The sequence below is a fragment of the Brienomyrus brachyistius genome, chromosome 23 (genome assembly GCF_023856365.1).
Source record: "Brienomyrus brachyistius isolate T26 chromosome 23, BBRACH_0.4, whole genome shotgun sequence".
Classification (NCBI taxonomy): domain Eukaryota; kingdom Metazoa; phylum Chordata; class Actinopteri; order Osteoglossiformes; family Mormyridae; genus Brienomyrus; species Brienomyrus brachyistius.
Window position 1 is genome coordinate 3,668,295 of NC_064555.1, and position 27,548 is coordinate 3,695,842.

The window sequence follows — 27,548 nt, forward strand, 5'->3', positions numbered from 1 at the left end:
TTTAATAAGCTACATAAATGTCAATGCATTCCCCTGTAAGGTTTCATTAGCATTGATTTGCTAAAACATTGCGGAGGACGTTTCACATGTGGGGTGGGGGAGGGGGAGTTTGCTCAAAATTAGGGCACAGAGGTGAGTCTCACCTCGGCGTCCCCCATTCCACCTCCCCTGGCATTTATGCTGATCCCCCAGAATCCTGCCCTCCCTCCAAGCCAAGGCCAGAGTTACTCCTCAGCGATGAGGGATGTACACAGTGCTTATGGGGACAGGGAGACATACATGAAGGTCGAGGCGCGTTTCCGGTCACGTGTAGACGTCAAAGAGGGTGTCCTGGGACTGCGGCAGAGCCAGCGGGGACAACACCACCGTGGTCTGCCTTAAGCTAACCTGCCGGCTGCTGATTCAGGAGCCAGAAGAGGCACTGATGTTGTACCCTTGAGAAACGGTACTATTGGAATAGAAATATGGCATTAGTATAGTATTGGTTGGTAACTGTTAACTTCAAAGCCACCATACTTCTACACCCTAACCTGTGTCCTCTGACCACACCCCTACACCCTAAGCTGTGTTCTGACCACACCCCTACACCCTAACCTGTGTCCTCTGACCACACTCCTACACCCTAACCTGTGTCCTCTGACCACACTCCTACACCCTAAGCAGTGTCCTGACCACACCCCTACACCCTAACCTGCATCCTGACCACACACCACTACACCCTAACCGGTATCCTGACCACACCCCTACACGCTGCCAAATGCATCAAAAATGCATAGGTGAGATGTTCCATTTGAATAACACGTGGTACGTCTCCAGGGTCACGGCCCTGGTACACAGGGACTTCTGAGCAGTTAGCACAGCCCACGGGTGAGCTGCCATAAGCGGAGTGCTCACGCGTCCATCACTCACCCGCGATGGGAACGCCAGCCTACAGCCCCCGTGTGCTAAATGGAATCGCCGGCCCGTCCCATAAATCATCCCCAAGTCATGCATTATGTACCAGCTAATTCTCCGGGAAGCAAGGAGCCCGAGAGAAAGACAGGGCCGGCGTGCCGGTACCAGTGCAGCCCCTCCTCTCCCCCGAGTGGCAGGCTGAATGGTTTCATTGTCCGTCATACACACAGGTCCCAGAGGGCCAGCGGGGGGCGTCGGCACATGGCTTAGGCACGTGCCCAGCGCACTGCGCAGTCGGGCGCTCTTGGCCGTCTGAGAATGATGGCTGCCAGCCAGTCCCATTTGGAATAAGGGTGGGCGGGGGCAGGGGGGGGTGGCGGAGCAGTGGGAATATTATAAAATTCCCAGCGGTTCATTGAGAGGGAGGTTTATAACAACACTGCGGCCCAAAGAATTTAACCGTGCCGCTCTAGGGACTTTTGTCGTCAACGTACCAGAAGGTCCTGGATTTACGTCAAAGTAGCCGACCTCATTATCGAACCCAGAACCTCGTAACACTAGAATGTAATTCCCTGCTGATAAATGTGTTGGTTGATCAGTGTAGCAGGGGCTTTCAAATCAGGTGATGTGTCTGTTCAGGCACCTGTACCCAGCTGCCATCTTCGCCTATGTCTCGCGTACCTCGCCCCCGACCTCGTCTCACTTGCAGCCCGTCCCCTGATCTCGCGCCTGTTTTGCCCCCCTGTGTTCTCCTTTTTCCCATCCCTGTGTTGGGTGGTTCTGGGCATCGTCCCGCCCAAAGACGGTCGACCACTTCATCACAGAGACTTCCATTCGCTCATCTCAGAATATCACTGCGGGCTGGGTGGGGGCTAGAATAGGAGACGTATTGTGGAGGAGGCTTGGTCAGAGGGGCAGCTAGTAATGAAATTAGATCCCAGCCACCTTGGGTTGGGGGGGGGGGGGGCGTAGGTCCTAGTCATCCTCATTACTTTCGAAGACAGCTGAACCTGCAGTCATTGAGGGCTACTGGCGTAAAGCTCGCTTTTCAATACTGGGGGGGTTGATTCCGCTCAGATGATCTTTTGTAAAGCTTTGGTACATCAATGGGGGGGGGGGGGGGCCTCTACAAGAAACAAGGGAAGGACAGTAGAACCAATCTCACTCGCTGAAAGCTGCAAGACGGCAGACAAAGGAGACGCCTCGAGTTCCCATGTCAGCTTTTAACCACATACCCCCCCCCCCCCCCCCCCCCGCCCCATGCTCCCACACCCCCCCACAACCCTGTCAATTGCCAGGAGGTCCCGCTAAAAGCTCAGTCCTTTTAGGCACTAATGTAGAGCTAATGAGATTAGCACAGCTGATGCGGGTCTTGGATCACTCATGCCGTGACCGGATTAGCTTGTCATTTTATCACAGGGCCACTTTCTCCTTTCCACTCAGACGGGAGGTTCGGATTGGGCCAGCTGGTTCCCCTGGCAACGCCGTCCCATTGGCTAAGCCACACGGTAGACAGACTCAGACCAGTGCCAGGAGGTAGCATGGAGTGATGAGAAAGGCTTCAGCTACAGTGTTCCCTCCCAAAAAAAACATATTAATGCACAAAGAAAGGTTCCAAAGCTGGAAAATACAATGTATGTCAACTTTTAAAAATGGTGGCCAGGTAGCTAATGAGCTGACTTTGAAGCGAATAGTTTCAATCTATATAACTGCCTGGCAACCAAGGCGGGAGGGTGGATTCAGCGCCATGGCAACCTGGAACCTGCAGCACTGCAGTCTCAGTGTGTGGCCCCGACAGCCGGTGAAAAGGTCAAAAGGAGGAAAGACAGAACTTCCTGGTGCAACTCGGGCAAATCAAGCTCATACCAAACTCTCACCCTACCCACGTGTGGCAGCCCATCGGGTGAGAGTTTTAAACTTTGTTTGGAATTTGTCAAGGAAACACACAATTGGAGCCCATCTCCTTGCCAACTACACCAGCAAAGGTGGAAAGGTAATGGCAGCATATCTTCAAATTCTAATTGACGTAGTGCGTTTTTACAAGTGGGTTAATCGCAAGTCACTCTACAGTGATTTACACTCGGGGAAAAAAAAAAAACGCGTAACACTCCTACTGGGAAAACTGTGATTTACTTCAAGCCCCATTAAAGGAGTCATACTCCTGGAATTCACATCTGTAGGAAGTACAAATAACAAAAGCAAAAGCAGGAAGCATGTAAAAATGTCGAGGGCACATAGACGCATGACTGTATAAAAATGTCTCGGTGATAGAAGACAGCGAGTAGGGAGGGCTGGGGGACCGTGGTCCGGCGGTCTGATGCGACCGGCTGTGCGAACACGTGGATCTGTGCAAAGATATAGATGCACGGCCGGTCATTAGTGAGTCGTCTCCTCCTGGAGATCAGCATTTACAGTGAATGGGGACGCACTTGTTTATTTGACACTGATTATAGGTTGTTTTTCCTGAGGAATACAGAAATACCACTGGCTTTAAAAAATAAGCTGGCAGAAGTTAAGCAGATGGTCTCCATGTTTGCTGCTTAACAGATTCCACAGTAATATGTTTCCCTACTGTTTTTCCCGTCCGGTCTGCTGTTTTCACCATTACGTTATACCACAAGAGGAAAGACGTCTGCTTTTCATCGAGGGCACCCAGCACCGGGGCAGGACAGGAGACGGGGACCGGCAACGGGGCCGACAGGAGACGGGGACTGGCAACGGGGCAGGACAGGAGACGGGGACCGGCAACGGGGCCGACAGGAGACGGGGATTGGCAACGGGGCAGGACAGGAGACGGGGACCGGCAACGGGGCCGACAGGAGACGGGGACTGGCAACGGGGCAGGACAGGAGACGGGGACCGGCAACGGGGCAGGACAGGAGACGGGGGCCAGCAACGGGGCCGACAGGAGACAGGGACTGGCAATGGGGCAGGACAGGAGACGGGGGCCGGCAACGGGGCCGACAGGAGACAGGGACTGGCAACGGGGCAGGACAGGAGACGGGGACCGGCAACTGGGCCGACAGGTCACAAAAACTGGCAAGACAGGACAGAGACTTTGACAGAGACATTACTCATCAAACATACACACACACACACACACACACACACACACGTAGGGTATACCTATCCTTATGGGGCCAGCTCATTCACTTCTTTGGGAAAAATCCTAACGCTAACAACCTTAACCCCCACCCTGCCCTAACCATAACCATAAGTAACCAAGCAAAATACAAGAAAAAAACGGATATTTATCATGTTATGGGGACATTGTGTCCCCATAAGGATAGGAATACCCGCTCTCTCTCTCACACACACACACACACACAACCACAACATCTCTGGAAGTCAGCACTGATACAGAGATGTTTGTAGTAATGCTTGGGTTTCCAAGCAATAACCATATTTTAATCAAGCTTCACAGGTTACGTAATAACGATGACGTCTATCCACTGCATGGCTGTGTGTTACATGCTGGGTAGAGTCGAAGGTTGCTGTGTCAAATCCCAGGGGGGACTGGTGAGGGGATGCAGTAACACCTTTGATGAAGGTACCTGACACCCTGTCAATCCAGTAAAATACAAAGCTGAATGAAAGGAGAGAAACAGACTGTTGCTGGGACATGCTTAGAACACGTTAGCCTACAGTTGGGCAAAATCACATAACACATATTTAAAAAGGGTTGAATATGTCATGTAATTTTTTAAAATAAAGTACTGAAAATGAAAAACATTTACGCATGGTAAAGTTGAAATATCGTAACCCGGGGGGGGGGGGGGGGGGAGGTGTCTGTACTGTTTCATATGCAAATGGGTAAAAATCTTTTTGGATAGCAACAAAACAATGTGAAATCATGTCATTTTGTTTAAATATAATAATGCAATTTAAATTTAAATTGACAGCAGCAGAGATTAACGTGCAAAGCCTCCTGAACACAGACACCACAGACGAAGCTTATGCATCACAATTAATACTGTACGCCATAAGGGCTGGTTTTTACATCCTTTTTACGTACTGTATGGGCCTAGGGCACCATGTAGGGGTGCGGCGCGCAAATTATTACAATGCAGAGGTTCCACTCAGTGACACAAGCGAACCGCGATCATTCCTAGGTCAGGGGAACAGTACCAGGAAGTCAGAGAGTAGATGGACCAAAAATTGTGCACAAACATCACCTTCTGTGAGCCTTAAGAAGTCGAGTAAAACTCAAACTTCCCTGATTAGACCAGCTCTGGTAAAAGGGCAGCGCCCCCTGGAGGCATCTAGTCACACGCGAGCAACAAGCAACATCGAGTTGCTGGTCAATATCAAGAATTAGGTGTTACCAAGATTGACAGCAGCTGTGAAAGTGCACAGCGGTTCACGCGATTCACATACTGCCATTATGCTGGACATTTCACCCGCAAAATGATTTAATGAAAAGCTTGAGTATGGACAATACCTTCTCCTGCTTGGGGGAATCTACCGGCGTCTAGTGAAGGGTTTCATATTTTGTGGTCTTTGCTGTTATCTGTTTGATGTCCAGGCTGGCAAACTAAGCAATGCTGGTGAAACGTCTTAAGAGCTCAGCTGCCGCTCGTATTTGGACTTTGAGACTGACAGACGTTTCTTGGCTGGGGGTGTTGTTACATGCTGTTTCAGGCTTTGGCACAGGACAGAGAAATATCCAAGCAATAACCCCCGCATAGGTGATGCCAAGTTTACCCACCCCTCTGCGCTTTGCCTGTATTGTTTTGGATTGGCCAGCTCGCCTGTCCGTCACAGGGGCCACCCTCCTGCCCGCCCCCTTGCTTTATCACAGTAAATAATGGTAGGTTCTGTCCTGTTGCGTGCGACGGCAGGGAGCTGAAGACTTGAGACCTACACCGCTGCTATTCTAATTACCAGGCTGACCTTGGCAGGGTTTTTAGTGGCCATTATGACTGAGTGGGTATTTTTTTATTTATTGAATTCTGATCAGATCAAGCACGAGGAACATCCAGCTGTTTCTTTTAATTCAACATTTGCCTTTTTATCCTACTGGGACCCCCCCCCCCTTGGCAGTCCCCCCCCACATCGGGAAAATGAAAGGAATTATCCCAGAGTTCCCCAGAAAAGGACAGTGCGGACAATCCTGACACCACCAGAGGCGTGACGCGGGAGCTCGCCAGGAGACCTCTGATTGGCTGACGGCATCCACCCACTCACGTGCACCCCCGCACTCCGGTGGGTCAAAACGGTGCCCCTGGGGGGCTGATTACAGTTACAGGCATGCCTTATCATCCCCCCAATCCCTCCTCCCTGCTGCCCACCCCTCACAAATTCCAGAACCTTCCAATGTACAATATGGCAGCTTTGTGTGTTTGGCATACTTTTGATGGCATAAAATTTAATTAATTAATCAATGCAAAGAGTGTGACGCATCAGTGATGGAATATTCAGCTAGAACAAGTACTAATTAACTAATTTAATTATTCACACAAGGGGCTCCTGAGAGGTGACAAGAGATAGATTCCTACTTTATGCTGTGTGTTCCATACCCAAAATGCTAATACGAGGCATGTGTGTTTTCAGAGCAGCAATGGGGCTGCCTTCTACATCCAGGGGCTTAAGAGCTCATCTCAGCGATCAGACTGCAGGCAGCGGCACAGCAGAACCTCAGGTCACATGGGTGATTCTAACAAACCAATCGTCCGCAGCTATTACCTAGCAGTGGGATGGCATTCTCAGTCTTTCGGGAGACACACAGGATTGGGGGCGGAATAAGGACAAACTATTATCCACTTGACACCCACCCCCCCCACAACTACAGACATCTCCATCATAATCAAACAACTATCAAGCAGTGAGAGATGAGAGGCTGGCAGTGACAACATGCAGCGGGGAAGTCGATGGAGAAGCAGGAAGCGCCGATGAGCGTTAAGAGTGATAGGAAAGGTAAAGGTTAGTAAGCAAGGCAATTAGCGAGATGGGTAGGGTAAGGGTTTGTTACCAAGGCAACCAGTAAGATTGGTAGGGCAAGAGTTAGTTATCAAGAGAATTAGTTAGATGGGCAGAATAAAGGTTTGTCAGTAAGAGACATAATAGGCTGGGTAGGGCAAAGGTTAGTTAGCAAGGTAATTAGTGAGATGGGTACAGCAAGGATTAGTTAGCAAGGCAATTAGTGAGATGGGTAGGGTAAGGATTAGTTACCAAGGCAATTAGTGAGATAGGCAGAGTAAAGGTAAGTTAGTAAGACAAGTACTGCGATGGGTAGGGTAAGGGTTAGTTACCAAGGCAATTAGTGAAATGGGCAGAGTAAAGGTGAGTTAGTAAGACAAGTAGTGAGATGGGCTGGTTAAGGATTAGTTAGCAGGGAAATTAGTGGAATGGGTTAGAGTATGAGTTAGTTAACAAGGTACTAGTGAGGTGGGTAGGGTAAGGGGCAAGCAAGATGCTAAGATGGCCAGGGTAAGAGGTAGAAAGGTGAAATTAGTAGGGTTAGTGCTATGAATGGATGAAAGAAGGGAGTGAAGGGAGTCATATAGGAGCTGATGTTGACTGACTGATGGCTGATCCCGGCTGATCCTGGCTGGCAGGCTGCTGAGCTTGGACTTGGAGCCCTTCCAGCATTAACACAAAACTGCATGCTTATCGTGTCCTTCACTATCACTATTATCATCCTTACTTATTTATCTTCTGGAGGGTCACAGGATCCGTCATGCATATCTCCATCGTCCCCAACCTCTTATCCACAGAGGGTCACAGAGACACCTCTGTGGCACAGGGCTTGGACAGGGCTTGTTTGCTTTTCGCGTTGAGATTCCTTGAATAGATTTTTGGGGTGTATATCAATCGGCCCTATGGAGACCTGACCCTGGCAATGGGGCACATGAGGTCTAGATACCCACAGGGGGCGGGATTAGAGTGCATGTCAGTCACAGACTGGTCTAACCCAATGGGAACTAGGGAGATAACCAACGGGAAGCGGGTTAAATCAGCCTGTGAGTGACAGCGTGCAGTAATCCCACCCGCAGGGATGGGGGGGCAGGGGGGGTTTCAAAGCCCCATTTCTCCCATCACTGCCCAAAAGAGCAACTGTCAAGCATCGCAAACAGAAACGCTTGGGAAGAAGATCTCAATCCTACAAAACATGGCTTTAAGCTTGCCTGGCGCGGAAGAGATTTAGAAGTGAAACAGCGGTCAGGAAACAAAATCTCATGTTCTGACCCGCAGGGGAAATGCTGTTGGGCCTTTGAACATGTAACTCCATGAGTTTCCGTGGTGAACGTTCACCTGCCTGACAGCATGAAGAATGCGAGCCCTGCAAGTGACTCTGGCAGAAGGCATCCGTCGTTTATTTATAAAGCATGGAGTACAAACTCCATATCGTAAACATGCATGAATACAGCCTGTATGCTGACAGCCAGCGAGAGGAAGCACACGGCTTCGTTCGCCAGCGCGTCCCCCTCGTCACGTTCCGGCGGTGACATTCCGGCTCGCTCCTCAGCCCCTGACATGTCTCAGCGGGGCCCCCACGCGCCCAGAGCCAGCGTAATTTACCTCGTGCCGCGGGCCGCTGGATGATTGAAGTGTAATTAGAATATTAAGACAGCGAAAGCGATTGGGGGTCCCCGGGCGGGTGAGGCTGAGAGACAACGTCGGAAAGCGTGCCCTTCAGACGTGTTGGAGGAGACGCGATGCAGCCGCCGACAGGGCACGATGGGGTGGTGGGGGCGGGGGGGGGGGGGGTACCCAGCTTAACCATCATAGCCGTTTGGGAGATGAGAATGATGGGAAGGGTGATGCTGGAAAAACAGAGAACTTTGCCTTGTCTTACCGATGTGGACAAATGGACTGTTATGACCCAGTTTTGACTGCTTCAAAGATTAAGTATGCCATTCAGAGGGGTGTCATACTGTAAAGGGGGGTGGGAGTGTGGGACGAATCCAAGGGCCACTGAATGACAGGGGTTGGGGTCCCATCTGAAATTTTTACATGGGGCCCAATATCTCCTGCAGCGACCCAGGCTACACTAGTTGGGAAGGGGAAGGAAATGGAGGAATATAGAAGGTAGAAAAGTTTGGAAATGAAACAGCAGTCGGTGGGGGTTGGGGGTATCTACAGCAGGCCCTGACGCAGGCAGCACGCGAGCTGTTTGTCAGATTTTATCAGATTCTTCCCGAATCGAGCGGTAAGAAGACGAGGGGTAGCAGTTTGGGAAATGCGAGGATTCGATGAGGATGAAGCGGGAGGCTTTTTAAAACATTTTTTGTGATCTGCCGTTTTGCCTTGAGAATCCCCGCTGCTGGACATCACGCAGATATTGCAGCAAAACAGGAAAGTAACAACGAACTCAAACGCTGCATGGATGTCATGGGGTAGCAGGGGGATCACATGACCAGGTACGGAAGAGGCATTTATCAGCCGACTGTGAAGAGAAGGAGCATTCACACCGAGCACATTATCATACAAATAAATGCTCTGTTCAGGAGAAATGCATGTGTTCAGTCTTCATAATAGAGGCTGTGAATGTGACTGTAACTGGGCTGAATATTGTCAGGAAACACGAGTCATTTCTTTCACGATGGTGTTGTGATTATTACAGTGACAGATTTGGTAAATGGCTCTTTTACTTCATGAAAAAACGGGCGTCTAGGTGGAGACTGAGGCCATCATGCGCATCTGTCTTCAGTAGGATGGAGGCAAGGCAACCCGGGCCCTCTCTCCTTAGGGACCCGGGAGGCAGATGTGGAGTATCTGCAGCAAACTCCGCCATACCCGTCCCTTGTTTTTGTAAAGGCTGGCAGTTTTTTTGGGGGAGTGCAGAGCTCTGCAATCCCGGGAGAGCTGTCGTCGGAAAAAGGGACACCATGATCCGGATTTGGAAGTTTGTTGTTTAGATTGAGCGAGAGGCTCGCTCCTGATGCTGCTGTGCTCTTTACTAAAACAGAAACCCTTTTATGATAATGGACGACTGCGGCTTTTGGAGGAACTGGGCATGATCTGGGGGGGGGGGGCGGGGGTGTTGCATGGTGTTGTCCAATGTACTCTGATGGCTCACTGACGCACCTTGTGCCGGAACATCCTCTCTGGATTTATCCTCCCGATGTGTGTGTGTGTGTGTGTGTAGGGTGGAGGGCTACAGTAAGTGCCCCAGAGCTGAGAGAGTGGTCATCATCACACTCCAGCGCCACAGGCGTTGTAATTACGGCAGTGGGGAAAAATAGCAGGGCTGAGGAATGAAGGACACCAAACCCGCCCACACGGCCCCCTCCCCCGACCCTCCCTCCCCACGGCCCCGCGTTGGAGGCGCTGTTTGATGGCAGTGCGCCGGAAATGCGAGCAGCTCAGTTACTCACAGCCTGAATGAGCCTGAAGCCCACCCTCCCCCACCCCCGCGAACGCTCTCTCTCCGCATCCATTTCATTAACAAGTTTCCGGAGTCACACGTGATCGTCGGTGACGTCATATGGCAAAGCTCGGTGCGGGGGAGGCATATTATTTACTAGCTGTATGCAGAAATGCCTATTTGCATCCATCCACCCCCCCGCTTATCATGCCCCCCCCCCCCCCCCACACAAAGCCACACTCCCTTCGCATATCTATGAATCATAAAATGTCCGTATTTACTACTTACATAAACTTCACCGTGTCGTTATGAACGTATATCTTATAAATGCGTCCACTCCGAGACCGCATTCTTGCATTCTTGCAATGCCTCTCATCTACTTTTAACAGAAGAGCTGACCTCATCGCCATCATCAGCACCGTCTTCACCGGGACGACCTAAAACCCCAGTGCCGGATTTTACTGCTCAGCAGGATTAGTGGGGATCCCTGCGGACCCCCGCCCTGCCCCGGAGGCCCTTACCTTGGCCATCTGGGCCTGCACGCCACTGGCCTTGAGTGACAGCACGGCCTTCTGAGCTGCCGCTGGGCTGTCGAAGTCCACGAAGCCGTAGCCTGCAGACGGAGGGAGAGAGACGGAGAAGCGGTGAGTGCCCCCTTCTGACCGCAGCCGTCATTCACACGTAGTCAGGGACAACGCTGGAAGAACCATTTAACCAGTCCCAGTAAGAGCAGTTTATGGATCAATGTGAAGCCTGAACAATGAGGTTTATAAGTAATTAGTGCTTAAACTGTCATAGGACTACAGATAATTAGCACTAGTGGGGTGTTGTATGGGTACGGAATGAGATGTTTGTCATTTTGGGAGCCCATTGGTGACACTGTTGGTCTGGTAATCTCATAGGAAGGGAGGGGGACATCCCGTCATTAGTTCACCTTCCGAAATCTGACCACCGCCTAATACAAACATCGTGTTGTGTTACAGACATTCGGGCTTTGCCCCCCATCATGCCCCCTGACACTGTCCCCCAGCCCTGCCCACAATGGACACTGCGGAACCAGCCTGGTGTGACAGACAGCCATCCATCCACTCATGATCCACACTGCCAGGCTGCGGTGAGCCTGGAGCCTCGCCCAGGAAGCACAGGCCACAAAGCGGTGGGCATCCTTAAGACGCATGGGCGGTGGAAGGAAAGCAGAGGACCCAGAGGAAAGCCGCATCGACCTTAGAGAGCATAAAAATGGAGTCACAGAGCCTGAACCAGAGGCATCCAGGCCGGCTAATTACCAACTATTCCAACCCGATTTCAAATCTGTGCCCCGAGCGCTCTTAAGTGCTTGACCCCATTCCTGGCAGAGTCTCACTCTCCTACGTGCATGCTCACGTCCCCACCCTCAGAGGAATTAAGCACACCCGGGGTCATTTGGGGTAAACGGCAGCGGTATCTCTAGTCGAGGCCCCGGGGCCAAACATCGGGCGGCTGCGGTGGGGCCGACGCCGCCACACTAATGACCGGGCCGCTGCTTTTCACCGAACCCCTTCAGCCGCTGAGATAATGTGAATAGAAGGCGAGAAAAATGTGAATGGCGTGCAGACGCATGGGGAGAGCACGTCGGAGATGAACGGTACGGGAAGGGGAGGAGCAGAAGTGGCTGTCCACAGAGTGCCGGAGTGCGGAGCAGAGCGTAGTGCCGGCTGCCTGCCTCCGCCGCCATTTCTGAGTTTATTTCCATTGCCACTTATCCGCTAAACAGATACGGCTTTGGCTTTGTTCGGGGTCTTATGGGAGGATTTACCTGGAAGATTCTGACATTACTATGGAAACGCGGCTGTCAGCAGCGGCCCACACAGAGGCGCAGGCCAGCTGAAACTCCCTTTAACCATTTGGGGAACAATGTGCCATTATAAACCATGCAAGCAGGATACCTCTTCAAGTTCTGGACTTTTCTTTAAGCACAACATTTATATTATTACATATAATAAATCTCTGCCTGCGTTTAGCACCAAACTACTCTATAAATGTTGCAAATTATAAGATTTCCGTAGGCCGGCCAACGCCTGCAGTCTGTTTGTGCAGGCTATTACATCTGGTGTCTTTAATAATCCTATTTTACACCATGCTCAGCAATAACCTCGGTAATGAAGCGTGAAATTTGGGCACTTAGAGACGGCCCAAAATGCTCCCAGACTGGTGGGGGCGTACATCGTCTGTCGCTACCCCAGCATTCCTCTGGGATGAAGACAGCCTACTGTGCCCCACCCCTCAACCCTTTGTATGTTGTTTTTGTCACAGAACATGGATGGTCAGGGGGAATATGCAGTGTTCACATGAGTGACTACTAACAGTAATCTCACTCTAACAGTGCTGAGTACTCTTACACTGCCTCACAGTACTTTTACATTGAATAGTTTGCTAACAGTTTAGCGGCAGCAAGCATAACAGATTGTTTTTTGTCCATTAACTTCATGACCTCTTTATTATAAACGTTGCACACAGAAATCTGTTAGCTGCAGACTTTGAAAGCGATGAGGTCCGCAGGTTGGCGCGGCCCTGTCTCAGCCTGTCACTCAGACACACGGGAGTGCCTGTACACAGGAGCACGACGCACGGCACTACGATGAAAGCGCCGCATCCACGCTTTCCCACAGCCGGCGACTAAAAGCTTTTCTGACGTGGCTTGTTTTCCAGGGAAAGGGAGACGTGCGGGTCCCACTTTAATGGGGGTCTCACAGCTGTCATTGGTGTCTTTATAAAAATCAGAAAATAACCATCATGCCTCCGTCGCGCTCCGGCTGTCACGTGTAACCCTACGAATGTCCACGTTCCTTACCTGGGGAAATACGCCCCTCTAATACAACAGCATGTGACCTCAGTGACACAGGTTACGAAATATACACACAGAATGACTGTGTTGTGTTTTGCACCTTCCTAACCTCAGTCTGTGGCCTTTTCATTTTATCAGAGCACTAGCTGTCAGCTAGGGGGACAGGGAGGGAGGGAGGGGGGGTGTGTGTGTGGAAATGAAGACAGGCATGAAGTCAGCAGGACTATGACTGAATGCTAAACCCAGGCCCAAGGGACCAGAGTATACATCTTTGCTGGCATCAACAAGCCGTGCAAAATTAAAAAAACATTGAGAATGAACAGTCAATAGGTGGCACTACTCTGGCTATGCATAAACAATTGTAATTGATTAAGAGAAGGGGGCCTGGCAGGGCGTTTGATGAATAGGGTTGTTTACTTCATGTAGTCCTTTTCGCTCTGTGCTTTTTATGGGTCTTTAATGGGTTCGAAAACTGCACAGCATGTGGACCCTCACACTGACCGGCTCCCGGTGCACAGCTCTGCCGCTAAGCGCTTCAGAGCGGTTTTGTAAGTCTGCCCTTGTCACCAGCATGTCCGTGAATAACCGAAAGAAGCAGAGCCTTGAAATGTATTTTAAACAGGGGCAGCAATGTCATCCAAGCTGCTGTTGGTGGTTTTATTTAAGCCCCACAGGATAAAGGAAAGCAGCTCTTTGGGTCCCCAGGCGGGTAGTAAATGTTTGCTTATTTTTGTATTGCGGAGAAAAGACCGGAGATCTTACTATGCACCGACGAAGGAAAGGATCCAGAGGGCTTTTGCTGAGGTATTAAATAGCCAGGTGGCATTCGGGGAAGTACGAAGCCAGCCGAAGCCTAGTTTGGATCTCTTCCCTGTAGTAGGGATCTTCCCCAAGCCTTCACCCAGTGCCTACAAATGGGGATGTTTCACTTTATTAGCTATAAAATGAGACATGATTCTTGGAAATGTCCACATGGCCAATGTGCACTTTCTTGCAGCAGGGGTTAATTCTTATGTTGAGGAGCCATCTTCAGGTTGGAGACCTCTGACCACGTTGCCGCCGAAGTGGTCCACAGCTTCAGCATTAGCACTGTGGTGAGCTGAAGGTGCATCAAAGTGGCCATAAGATGGGTCCCTAGGGCGATAGCCTTCTGATGCCTTTCAGAAGGTGGGAAACACTCCGTCTCACATTCTCAGCAGAATGTATCAGCCTGGGAAGGTGTCCTTGTCCTCGTGCAGCAACCCTACCCCTGGGACACTGATCCAGAATACTGGAGGGAAGTTGACCCCTCACTCCCAAAGAACTCTCACCATTCACAATGGATCCTCACCTCACCCACTCCTCCTTCCACTTGTGTCGAAGGCCAAATAACACTCAAGGTTTGAGACCCAAATTTGAGTTGTTGAATTTCTCCAACAAGCTTAAGTACCTTGCTTCTATACATGAAGGTCGACAGACTTAATCACATGATTAGTCTATTTGTCACCAACTTCCTGCATGCGCCTGGTGTCCCGATTATCCCCCTTGCCAAGAATAATAAATGCCTCAAAGATTTCTCTCCACCCTCACTTCCTGTCTTCTCCTGTTTTGACATCTTGTTTCAGCTTAACTCGGCTGGTGGTCCCCTCCACCCCTCCATATGTGCTCCAACGGCATTAACGTAGAGCAGAATAAGACCCTTAATATAGACATGGTGTTCCTTCATTCACCCAGCCTCTGGAGAAAGACACCAAAGTTCCTGGAAGAATGCATGGTGAAGGAAGCGAGCTGAACCAGAAGTGAAGGCGGTCAGGCTGCTGGTGCCCCCATGCTGCCCTTGAGTAGCTCCCGGGTTTGTAACAAAACTGACATTGGAGCTGATTTCTTACCTCCACATAGTTACCACCACTCTGACACTGTGGCAAAGTGCATTAAATAAACACGCAAATGCTCTGTTATTTAAATTACAACAGCCACCTGATTCAAAAGCCAATATGAAAATGCAATCCATTCAATGCTGATGCCTTCTGACAGCAGAAGCCAGTAAAATGCCAGGAATCCTGTTAAAGTTTCACATCTAATTGTTCCTAATCATCTTTGATGCACTTTAAGAATCACTTTCCAGAACAATATGTATATGACACATGGAATGTTTCCTGCAAAGACTTATGAAGAGGTAATTCAAATTCAAAAAGGGTAACCGATGGCTGAGTGTCCTCCTCAAAGTGAAACTCACAACAGGGAGCAGTCTGGACTCTAAATCAAAGGGGAAAGGAAGCAGTATTATAAACCAAAGGAGAAAAGAACCAGGAATAGAAACCAAAGGGGAAAGGAAACTGAAATATAAACCAAAGGAGAAAGGAACCTGAAGTATAGACCAAAGGGCAAAGGAACCTGAACTATAAACCAAAGGGCAAAGGAACCTGAACTATAAACCAAAGGAGAAAGGAACCTGAAGTATAGACCAAAGGGCAAAGGAACCTTGCCTATAAACCAATGATTCTGCAGCACCTGACACACTTCTGTGACACAAAAAGGCTTGTAATTATGTCCTCTGGATGAATTCAGTTTTACCTTCCAGTATGAGAGCTTAACCAAGCCAGAGCGGAAGGCCATGAGCTGCTTGGAGTTAAAGCCAAAAGAGACCCTCTGATACTGAGCCTCATATCCAGCAAGCATGGATGTAAGCGTGCGTGTTCCTGAAGCACCCAGGCAACATATGGCAGCTACTTCCTGTTTATGTCCAGTGGGTCCTCGGGCTTCATCCAGCGTAATCACAGTAATTAAACACAAAACAGGAGGATGACCCTGAGAAAAACAAAATTCAAAGGGAATGTCTGAGCAGTGATCAAAGGGATGATGAACTGGTCATGAATGAAAGGGCAAAGTAAGTCTGAACAAGACCAATGAAGCATGCGATTTGGAGGGCATCTGCACAGTGCGTGATATCGCTGTGCTCCTGTGAAAGAACACGTAAGTGGTTCCATATGCAGAACGCATGTTCTTTAGCGATTTCTCCAAATGGTAATCTGAGGCATGGCCATTACCATTCAGAGGGGGTAACCGGCTTGAGATAAATCGTGGTAAGTAGACACGACTTGCCCTCTGCTGGTTCCCTAAAGACAATATATTAATTCGAGAGATGTGCTTTTTGATTTTTTGCCAAAAAAGCGAGTGAATGAAAGTCTTTGACCTAAGTCCCCTTAGCCATGTCCCTCTACAAGGCGTTCGGTGCTGGGAGCTTCAGTGCTTACAAGGTGGGGCCACACAGCGGCCAGCAGGCAGCAGGAAGTGGATGGGGAAGCAGAGTCTAAGTTTAGGAATGCAGAGACAGGCTGCTATTTATGCATCGCAAATTAAACATTTGGATTTCAGCCAGGAAAGACTGATAGAGCCTGAGGGACCTGGGGACTCCAGAGGAACTCCGGACAGTATCGGAATTTCACAAGCAACTAGGAACACCAGAATCACACTGACTAACCAGATGACATGGAATGCAGAAGCAAGCTTCGGATCGTGGAGCAACTTGGGAACGACACCAGGAGAAAAAAAAAATAAAAAATTCTCATCAACAAACATAATCACAAATGCACCAGCAATTCGTATAACAGAAAAAAAAACACATTTTTAAACATTTATATCCAAGGCATCTAATAAGAAACGGATGATGGAAACACACATTGGTCTCATTCCCCTTTACTCACTTATAAAGGACATAAAACATAAATTTATCTTATTTGTTCCTTTATGCAATGCCTTGCATTCTGCCTGAGTTATTGCTTTGCAGCAATTGTGTTTTTTCCCCCCCGCATATTTATTTCTCAGGGCATTGAGCAAACACAGCTGAAGCATATTTCATATGTTTGAAATGTAATACAGTGAGCTTACCCCAAATGTATGTAAATATGTACTGTAGGAATATACATCAGTCATTCTCTGTTTGCCCTAAAGCTCTCAGAACTTAGCGCCCATTTCAATGCCGAGTGATAGACACAGAAAGTGTTCGGTCCCGCAACTTGCAAATGTAGACAGCAATGGGATGCGTGAATGTGTAAGTACGCAGAGACGGCAGGACTCGACAGAAGAGCGCGATGTCAGGGCCAATCCTTCAGGAACTCTGGTGGACTTTTAAGACGATCAAGAGAGACTAAGATGCTGTACTTCCAGGGTCTCCTAGTTTGGGTTTCAGCAATGAAAATGTGGCGTGTGATGTTTCTGCGACAGGATAATGATGCCGATTCCCTGCGATTTCATTACAAAACCTGCCTTTGTCAGGATACTGAGTTAGGGTCTATATTTCAGGAAAGGCAACAAAGGAAACCAGGACCCTTTCTACGAAGGTGCGGATTAAAGTGCTTATGCCCTGCGGATCAGATCCTCAAATACAACATTCATATACCTCATAATCAAGCAACGTGCAGCATACTGTATTATTCAGATGCTGCTAAGTGGAGGCGCTGCCAGAAATCAGGGCGGCCGGGCAAGGAGGAAACAGGAGAAGGATCCGAAATTTGTAAGAACAACAGAGTAGAAGTTCAAGGGCAAAGCTGCACTGGAACGGCCTCAGTAGAGAGTGAGTGTCAAAGCTCAAGCTAAAATGCCTTGTTGCCAAGGACCTGAACATCTCAACTAAAAACATCCAGGGTTAAGAGCAGATCTATGAAGAAAAACGGACGCCGCCCCAAATTAATGCTCAAAACTGACAGATTAATCCAATGTACCTGTAATTGTTGCCAACAGCACTAAATATCAGGCTGAAGATCTAAACTTAATGGAATCGACGTATTTCCACTTTAAATCTTTAGCTTTCACTCGCAGTTTAGCGCAATGTCTCTTACAGCAGCATCTTAAAATCTTCGGCCTGATCTTTGAAAGTTTTTAAAGAACTGATCACATCATATTGGCTCCGGGTCTGGAGAGGCAGAGGACAGAAGCCTGACGGGGGGGGGGGGGGGGAGAGAGAGGAAAGAGCAGGGACATACTGGCGGAAGGGGAGAGACGGAATGACCACAAAATGCTTCAGCACAAAAGGAAATACACAAAACAGGCATGAGGGTTTGGAAAGGGCAGGGGGGTGGGATTGGGCATTGGCGTCTGGGCGTGAATACTGGAGGCAAGATTTAAGGGAGGCCATAAGGGAGGGGGGCAGGATTAAATGCTGGGGATTTTGGATTTTTTTTGGAGTTTATCGGTTGTCCACACTACATGCTGAAGCGTATATCACCTGACCTCACCCTCCTGCAGGATGTCAGTGCCCATTCTTACAAATATATGACGTACAATGTTTTAAAAATATAGAGACGCTAAGGCACCGGTCTGAAAACTTTTACCCAGCACAGTACTTATTACCGCACTTTCATAAAAGGACTTAGACAAGTTGCTCCAAGCAATAAAAGGGCCATTTTTGAAAGTCATCTTGGTCAGCAAAACAAGGTAAAAAACAGTGAACCATGTGAGATAAATGCTGATCACCTTCACAATTTCACAATAAAACCAACTCCCCTGGTCCCTGCTGGGGGGGGGGGGGGGGGGCGGGGGGCGGCGGGTATCGCTCGCAGAGTTATCTCCCAGCAGAGGAAATGGAAGTCCTTCAAACGCTGAAGTCATTTCCTCAGCCTCCTAGCTCATTCAGGAAAAAATTGTCTTTCTGGTGACCGGGTCCTGCTTTAATGTCTGCGGTATTGCTTTTTAAGACCTTCGTGGGGTTTGCTATTATATGTGAGGTCGTGTAGAGCTTTTCTGTAGTGTAAACCACATCTAGCCAGCGGCAGATAAAAACACGCGTGCTGAAATTCACGCCACAACATAACTTTCTCTTTCTTCCCAGGGCCACGTTATTGCACAGATACTCAAACTTGCCCCAGATTTCCAGTGAAACTGTATAGTCAAGGAGGGGGGCCATGATGCAGAAGCCTAAAGTTCCAACTTCACCACGGTTGGACAGGAGGAACGACTTTGTCTGATTGGTTTATCGACATTTAGAAGGAAAGAGAGCATCCTAACTGTAAAGCATCTCGACACTGCTTAGGGTCTCAGCGTTCATACAGGAAACAGGGATCGTAGCAGATAAAGCGGAGCAATAGTTAAATGATTAACTCATTTGCTGATACTTTGAACCCAGGAGGAGTTTCCTACTGATACTTGACATTTATGTGTGTGGATACGGTTATCCGGAGGGGATCTGGGAGGAGGACGCAGCCATCGCATGCTGCATTTAGCTGCTTTTAAAGAAGGTGCGGAATAATAAAGTAACTGTAAAGTGTGAATTATCGTGGATCTCAAACAAACAAGTTGACGTTATATTTTTTTGTGCCTCAATTTTTAACAATTTAATGCTTTATTTCTTTACGCTACAGGGTAAAAAAAAAGTTACAAATTTATTAATATTTATGAATATTTACTGGGATGTTTAAGTGTGTCGAGCAACACTGGGACACTGATCAGGAAGTGTGCACCCTGTACAGGAAGTTAGGTGACGAGCCTGAGTGTCACCTCTAGTGGGACAGTGATGGCACGGCGAGCTCTGCTGCCCGACTCTTAGGCACGGGAGCGGAGGGGTCCTCCTCGCGCCCCCACCCTTCCAACCCAGGGCTGCCAGGCCCTCCACCCTCCTACGGAGCAGCTGGGCATAGGCGCGGCCACTGGGCCGACATTCCACACCCGGGAAACAATCCCTCCGGCATCTTAATGACGCCACATTCCCAGACGAGTTAGGCGTGGAGACCCCACTCACCGTCGCCCCCTCCTGCAACCTTAAAGACCTCACGCATCTAGCTGACTGCGGGAAAGGGACCTGGGGGGTGGCAGGGAGGCAGTCTAGGTTGGGGCTTAAGGGTTTACTCTACTCCATTTTTGTTTCACGGCTGGCCATTTAAGGCTCCATGCTGTGCGCTGTGGGTCATGACCTCATCTCTCTGCACCGTTCACGGGGCAGTTCTGGCGAGCCGGCAGACTGAATCGAGCGTTTCCTACTAACACGAGCTGCTGTGGGGATGGAGAGCGAAGCACAGGTCGCTGAGAGGAGTGGAGCTGGCAGCCAAAGGCGCGGGGGTCAAAGCAATCCCACTTTCTGCACTCTAATTGGATGGGTTCCTTTTTTTCACGTTTGACCCACCAGCCTCCCCCAGCTACGATATCGATTCAAGGAGATGTGGCCCCTAAACCACTAGGCCCAGAAGTGGCCTGCAAAAAGTCAGCCCGCCGAGGCAATTATGGAACTTGTAAAACAGGAGGCCTGTGATTGACGTCTCAGAAATTGAACTACGGAATGAAGGCTGGATACTAAGCCACCTGCTAAGCACAGATAACCAGGGGCTACTTAACGAACACACACAGCCAGCACCCGTGTGGCGCTTGTTGTCCTCTGAAGGAGCCGAGCTGGGCTGCTAGAGAACAGGAACTGTGGCCAGAAGAAGCAAGTTCAGATCTCGGTAACAGATTTCCCATTGCACCCTTGGCGAGAGTTTCGTCTACATCGCGTGATACTGATTGCATGCGTGCAGCTTCCCTCCAAAATGAAATAACGCGACCAGATTGGGCTGAGATGAGAGAGCACCATAAAGAAAGTGATGGTGAGCTCTTCAGCAGAAAGGCAGGAGCTGGATGTCGAGTGCAAACTTGTGTGACTCATGATTCTGTTTGACTTTAGACGCCACCTTTCAAAACCCCTGCTGTCTGTGCCTCTCACTGCAGGAACAAAGGGTGAACCTGAACACCACAGGAACCTTCCGGAAAACTGCTGCATCATACTTTCCGACCTGCCATACAGAACGCTATGCAACTCGTCAACACCTTAGTTTTGAAGGCACTACGCCTGGCCTGTTTGGACAATGGCACTGCCTCCCGCAACAATAAAGATTTGGATATAATGCCAAAGGAACAGAGGTGGAGTTGAGGTGAAGAAGGAACATCCTGAACAGCCGATGGAGGAAGGAAGGGGGTGTGCTATCAGAAGATGCTGCTTTTATCTTCGGTCACATGCTTGTTTAAAAACTTCAATACCTGACCAGTCACACGAACTTCATGTGAGGGAAAAAGAAAACTCACCTTTACACTGATTGGTGTTTTTGTCCAGGATTGCTTTTGTTGAAACTATTTTTCCGTATCTGTGAAGGGAGAAGAACAACAAAAGACATATATTAGCATACGACGGAGGGCGATGTTTGTTGCAGAGCTTATGTTAACATCCTGCCAGAAATCCCCAGACATTTCAGCTGCCCTGATGGACAAACACGCCTCCATCATGGAGCGAGCATGGCGTTTGTTCAGAAAGCCATACAAGGGCGTTGCAGAAGGAGGCGACGACAGACAGGGTGAGAAAACTGAACTGCTTTGGTCCAAGAGTGTCTGCGCCATTTGGAGCAGCGCAAGCGGGACCGTGAGACCAGGGTATCAGTTCGACCCAGTTTTTTTTCTCAGGATATTTTTCACCCCTGCAAAGACCTTGAAGGCAGGACGTGCGTTTCTCTGACACGTCGTCGTTTTTCTTTCACACTCTGGATCACACAGTGCTGTGCGGGAGTGGGGGGGGGGGGGGGGGGGGGGGAGAGGAGGACACCTTTCCCTGTTAACAACCAGCAGGTGCCTGACAGGCTGGTAGGCGCCGACTTTGTGGAGTATGGAACGGCCCGGACTCGGTCTGATATTTCCACGAAGGCCATGCTGTAATCTGCCACACATTAAGTCATTAGGGAGGAATTACAACTCCATTGCATCGTGGGAGGTCTTAGTTTAAAAAGTATCTGGTAAGACATGTAAAATAATTACGGACAGAGTGTGGATAAAGTAGACAGAGAAAAGTGCCAGTCTTACGGCACCAGCATCCGGAAGAAGGCAAATACTGAGATTCACAGGAGGCTGCCAGAGGTCTCAGTTGCATATGAAGGCTTGTCACTAGACCAGAGAATCAACGCCGAAATTTATCTCCCCAGACAGAGCGACACATCTGACATACTCATTGAACCAATGCTCTCTGCTATCATATTTTATATAATATTAATGTTTGAATTTGTTCAATATGCACACATTTTTAACGGAATGAAAACCACAGCACTATGTGTAGAACAATAGTGTTATTTTTTGTATTACTTGCTTGTCTTTCTATGAATGGCATGTGTTCTCCAGCTTCGGGAAACTGTTACATCTGTCCATATTAGAGCCCCCCCCCCGCATCCCCCCAGAAGACAGAGCAGCACTCTGAAGACAGAGACTGAAAACAAAGTCAGCATGTTCAGAATGTTCTGGTTCTATTCCCTTATGGGTCTGATTCTCTAATTACTTTAACAGCAGATCTGGGGTGGGGGGCGGGGGGGGGGGGGGGCGCTCGAAAGAGAGCTGGCGAATTCGGCGAATTAAGTCACAGTCGAACGCATGACCCTGGTGAAGGGCTTCTGCAGATGTTTCACTGCCTAAGATTACTGAGAAAAAAATATATATATACATATAAAAGGATACTGTAGCGAAACACCAATGCTGTGAAAAAGACCACCAGCGTTACCCCCCCCCCCCAGCCACCCACCCACCCACCCTACCCTACACACTCTCACCTCTTTCATTATTGTTGTCAGGTCTTTTAAGTGTGAAAAACGCAGCCTTCGGCTCAGAGCATGCTCCCCGTACAAACGTCTGCGTTTCCTTTCTCTGCTTTCCAACCGATAATCCGCACCATTCAGAACCTACAAAGAGTTTGACAAGGGGAGCCCTGATTCGGGCCACTTGCCGACCGACGCCAAGGGCCCTTGTGAAGAGGACGCCGGGGTAGATAGCCTACGCTGACACACCCCACAGGTGCTGTGAGGCAGTCGGCTGCTTTCTGTACCACTGATGCCCCCCCCTCCCCTCCCCGCTGATAACAGCACTGCACTTGGTGCTAACAGAGTTATTCCAGGTGTAAGTGGAAATGCAGAAGATGGAGGAAATGAAACAAGAACTCCAGTGATGTTTAAATGAAAAATAAACCCCCCCTAAGACTTACTGGCTGCCCAATTCTACCTAAACATCCATCTATCCTTTATCTATACTGCTTGTCCTAGGCTGGGTTCTGTGGGTACAGAGTCTAACCCAGGAGCTACGGGTGCGAGGCAGGTAATAACCCAGGAGGGCGAACCAAGCCATTGCAGTTCCTACTTGAACATGCTAATCTATAATCTCATCCAATCCCATTCCAGCACACTGGCCAGCATGTTGGTGCTTGAGGACCCCAGGGCTGGCCAGCACATGGGTCTGTATGGAAATGATGGACCATTCAATGCTTTTTTTGAGAGAGCTTAAGTTATGCTGCTGATTTTTTGATCCGGATAATTCATGTAAGAAGATATGTTTATTTGCAAAGCTCTGCTATGTATTTCTAGAGCACTTGTGACTTTATGAATGTTACCTTGTCCCCTACATTATGAATGTTCTACAGCTGCATTATACCAAATCTTAATCATTTGGTGCATGTACTCGGAACTCCACAATCCTTGCTGGCCTCCTCCGAAGCTGCACGGCTGACCGGCTGTGAAGGCGGCCCCCACTCTCCCATCTCTACGCCAGTCTGCTTTCAAGGCCCCCACTTGCGGAGCTGCAAATCAACGGCAAAATAAATCTCCCCAGCCAGAGCGACACATCTGAAGTCGAGTGCATCTTAAAAAAAAATAAAAAATGCTGCGATGTATGCAGAGGGGAATGAATAACAAGCTGGAAGCACCAAACCAAGGAGCCCAGCCATGACATCCTGTGTGGATTCCAAAGGAAGTCCGTCAAAAACACAAGGGTGTATGGGGGGTGTGGGGGGGGGGGGGGGGGTGGCTGGAGAGGTAGCAGCATGAATTTGTGAGGACACCCACGTGGATGGGGTCATCCAGCGTTCAGGAGCAATATTCATGAGCTGATCACCCGGGGGGTGGGGGGGGGAGTTGGCGCTATGGGGAAAAGGGAGGGGGGGCTTTGGTGCGGTGGGAGGAATATTCATAAGTAGGACTGCCAGTCTCAGTACACCGCGGTGTGGGAAAACTGCCGCAAGCCGCCAGTGCCCCCCCCCCGGAAAATGACTGCTGATGAGTGCAGGGCAGCCTCCCTCTAAAACCACATTAGTATTTCCTCCCTGGCTGGACAAGCTGTCCTGCAGTGTTGTTCCACAAAGAGTTTGAGGCCAATTTTGTTTGGAGCAAGCTTTGTGTTCCTGCCTTTTTACCCCCCCCCCCCCCACCTGTGACTGAGGGACCCCGAGGTAAGCTTCCCCCTGGGTCTGTGAGCCAGCATGTGCAGGAAGTCACCTCGCCGAGCCACAGGGACCATTATACCACGAGTGAGATTCCGGCCAAGCTTATTCTCCAGGTCCATTTGCAAAATATTACATGCGGAGAACATACCTGAAAACAGCTCATTTAATTACCAGCAGCCTTTATTAACATTTCAAATTGTTTTACACACATCAGTTCTCAGGACACATGATTTGATCTTTATACTGCATTAATTTATTACTTCATGAGATTAAAATGAGGCTTTAACTGGTTGAATCAGTTGTTGGAATCGAAGCACAATTAAACATTCTGACATTCAGACAGTCACTGAGATGTGATAATTTATGTGAAGATGATGTTTCCTACATTTATCTGGCTTTAGGGATGGATGTTGACAAAGGAAGTCTCTCTATGCTCCCTGCCCCTCCTTAGAAGGTATGTCTGCGTCAATCCATGTTAAGTCCATCTCCCTCTTGAATTGTACACTTAATACTCAGCAGTGTTTTTCAAGTCCATCTTCCTATTGAATTGCTTGCTTAACACTCAGCAGTGTTACTCAAATCCCTCTTTATCTTGAGTTGCACACTTAACACTCAGCAGTGTTACTCAAATCCTCTTTATCTTGAGTTGCACACTTAACACTCAGCAGTGTTACTCAAATCCCTCTTTATCTTGAGTTGCACACTTAACACTCAGCAGTGTTACTCAAATCCCTCTTTATCTTGAGTTGCACACTTAACACTCAGCAGTGTTACTCAAATCCCTCTTTATCTTGAACTGCACACTTAACACTCAGCAGTGTTACTCAAATCCCTCTTTATCTTGACTTGCACACTTAACACTCAGCAGTGTTACTCATCCCTTGTATTGGGGGGGGCACAATGAAGAAGGTTACTTATAAGCTCTCCATATTAAACAGGTGACTTCTGAGACGTACCTGCATTCAAAAGGTCCCTGCAGCAGGTGGCGTAGTAGTTAATGACTTTCTAAAATGAAGGAGGCCAGTTAGCACGGCAGCACCCTTCACCTGAATTACTCCACTTAAATTATTGGTATGAAATCTTGTTCAGTGTCCACTATGGTCCATTGTACCTGTACATTTTGGGCAACTTTGGGTGACTGTTACATGGGTTGAAACCCCCACTGACAGCATGTTGTTCTCTCCCTCCAGAGGTTGAGAATGAGCCGCTCAGGGCATCAGTCTTGACCGGCTGGCTCAGCTGACCCTCTTTGTCCCTGTTGCACTTCCCAGCCGGACCTTGGGGCATCTCCAGCACTGCGATATCAGCAGATAACCAAGCGAAAGATGGAGGATGGAGAACACGGTGCCATGACGAATCCCGGACAAAGAGGATATTTTTTCTCGGGAATCATACTGTCGATAACTCTTGTTTTTTTGAGGTAGCATGAAGGAGAAACCGCAGGTTCTTAGATGAATGTCTGTCCCTACATAAAGTTCATGTGAACAACAGTAATATGAAATATTAAGCTTTAACTATGTATGGTTATCCAGGTAACATTCCATTTTATTGGATCGTATATCTCGCTTTGAAAACTAATCATTTCTGTTATAGCGAGTAACGCCACTGGAGAATATGAGTCGATTTAGATGTGTCACAAGCGCAGCCTGGTGTTAATGTGAAGCGTGTGTGTTTTACAGTAAACATCTTGCCCTCCTGCTCTCAGAAGCTGGTCTAGTTCACAGGCACCAAAGATCTGCGGGTGATCTCTGCCCCCTCAGGGATCTCTAGGGGCTGCTAAGGGTGGAGGATGACGAGGGGAAGCGGGAACGCCACATGTCCCGGTGACTGCGGAAGGCCTCAAACCTCAAAGCCAATTCTCTGGAAAGCTTCAGCAGTGCACGACAGACCTGTCCAAATGTCCCCGCCCGTCCGCCTGCAGCGGTCATGGCACAAAGGTTAGGGACAAAAAGTTCGGCGCAGTGATACAGAGGCCATTTTCCGTGCTTTTTAAAGAAATGTTGAAAGCGTGAAGAGTAACAGGAAGCTAAAATTACAAAATGCTGGATAACATCCAGCCTGAAGACCAGAAGTCTGTTGCATTTGAAAAAATGACACAGCTATCACGTCTCCATAGCCTACACTTCACAGCTCCTTGTCTGTCATTTTTCTTTTTGTGATTTAGACCCTTCATACTACCAAACTGACCCTTATGAGGCAGCCTAACAAAGCTAAATAGGCCTGTGTGTGTGTGTGTGTGTGTGTGTGTGTGGTCCAGGTATACCCCACAATGTGATGAATACCCTTTTTTTTTTGTTTACCTTAAGGGGACCGGTTTCCTGGTCCCCCATATGGGAAAACTGTATTTTATAAAAATCAGTGACTGCAATGAAAAGACTAAAAATGCAAAAACTCTTGTATTTTGTGTGGTTACTTATGATTATGGTTAGGGCTGGGTAGGGTTAAGGTTGTCATAGTTAGCATCAGCATTGTTCCCATAGAAATGAATGAGTGGCCCCCAAAAAGATATGATTACACGACTGTGCGTGTGTGTGTGTTAGCAAAGGTATCGGGGCACTCACGGCTGGCACAGCTTGATCAGGTCTTGGTCTGTGGTCCCTGGGGGGAGGCCTCGGATGTACAGGTTGGTCTTACTGAGCTGCTCAGGGCCACTGCAACTGTTGGTGCTGGGGCTAGGCGGAGCCATTGGGTGAGGGGGGTGGAGCATAGGACTGCTGCAATAGAGGAGGGCGGGGTCACAGTTATATGGGCGCACAAAGCAATAGTAGGCAGTTCAGCAAACAATAGCGTCAGCCATAAAACATACTGCCGGCTGCTGGCGGAGAGGAAAGCCAGGAACGCACTCCGTTCATGTTTACTAGGCACATTGGAAGCATAAACTACAGTCAGTCCAGGTGATACTGCCGTGATTTATAAGCTCCATGTCATAACTGAGGAGTCAGTGATGCTCAACCAATCCAAGATCTGAAAGAACTAGCGTATGCTGTGTGTTCACCCACACCAAGTAAACGCTTTTTAAAAATTTTTTATGACACGTTAAGTTCCCCTTTCATTTTCCCCCACACCATTTACTTTTGTGATTATAGAGTTTTTTATTGTTATTTTTATGGTAGGTTATTCTAGACGGGGGGGGGGGGGTTAACTGTGACGCAGAACCAGCCCTTCCAGATGTAGCAGCACTTCTGAAAAAAAGACAGAACTGGACAGGTTGACGACATCGAGGGGATGATTAATGTGACGCGGCAAAGATCGATCTTAAGACGTGACAAGACCCTGAAGTCGAGGGGGCGAGACAGGAGAGGCAGGATCAGATTACCATCGCAGAAGCGGAGACATGC

At 48.8% G+C, this 27,548-nt stretch overlaps 1 protein-coding gene across 1 annotated transcript in view; it reads right to left on the reverse strand.

Moving 5' to 3' along the window:
* The window catches only part of LOC125719182 (RNA-binding motif, single-stranded-interacting protein 3-like), a 99,780-nt gene that overhangs the window by 44,323 nt on the left and 27,909 nt on the right, over window positions 1–27,548 (reverse strand). Inside the window, 3 exon segments of the mRNA XM_048993734.1 lie at window positions 10,726–10,817; window positions 21,054–21,112; window positions 26,772–26,924. Of these exon segments, the coding sequence (XP_048849691.1) occupies window positions 10,726–10,817; window positions 21,054–21,112; window positions 26,772–26,917 (297 nt within the window). The 5' untranslated portion in view covers window positions 26,918–26,924.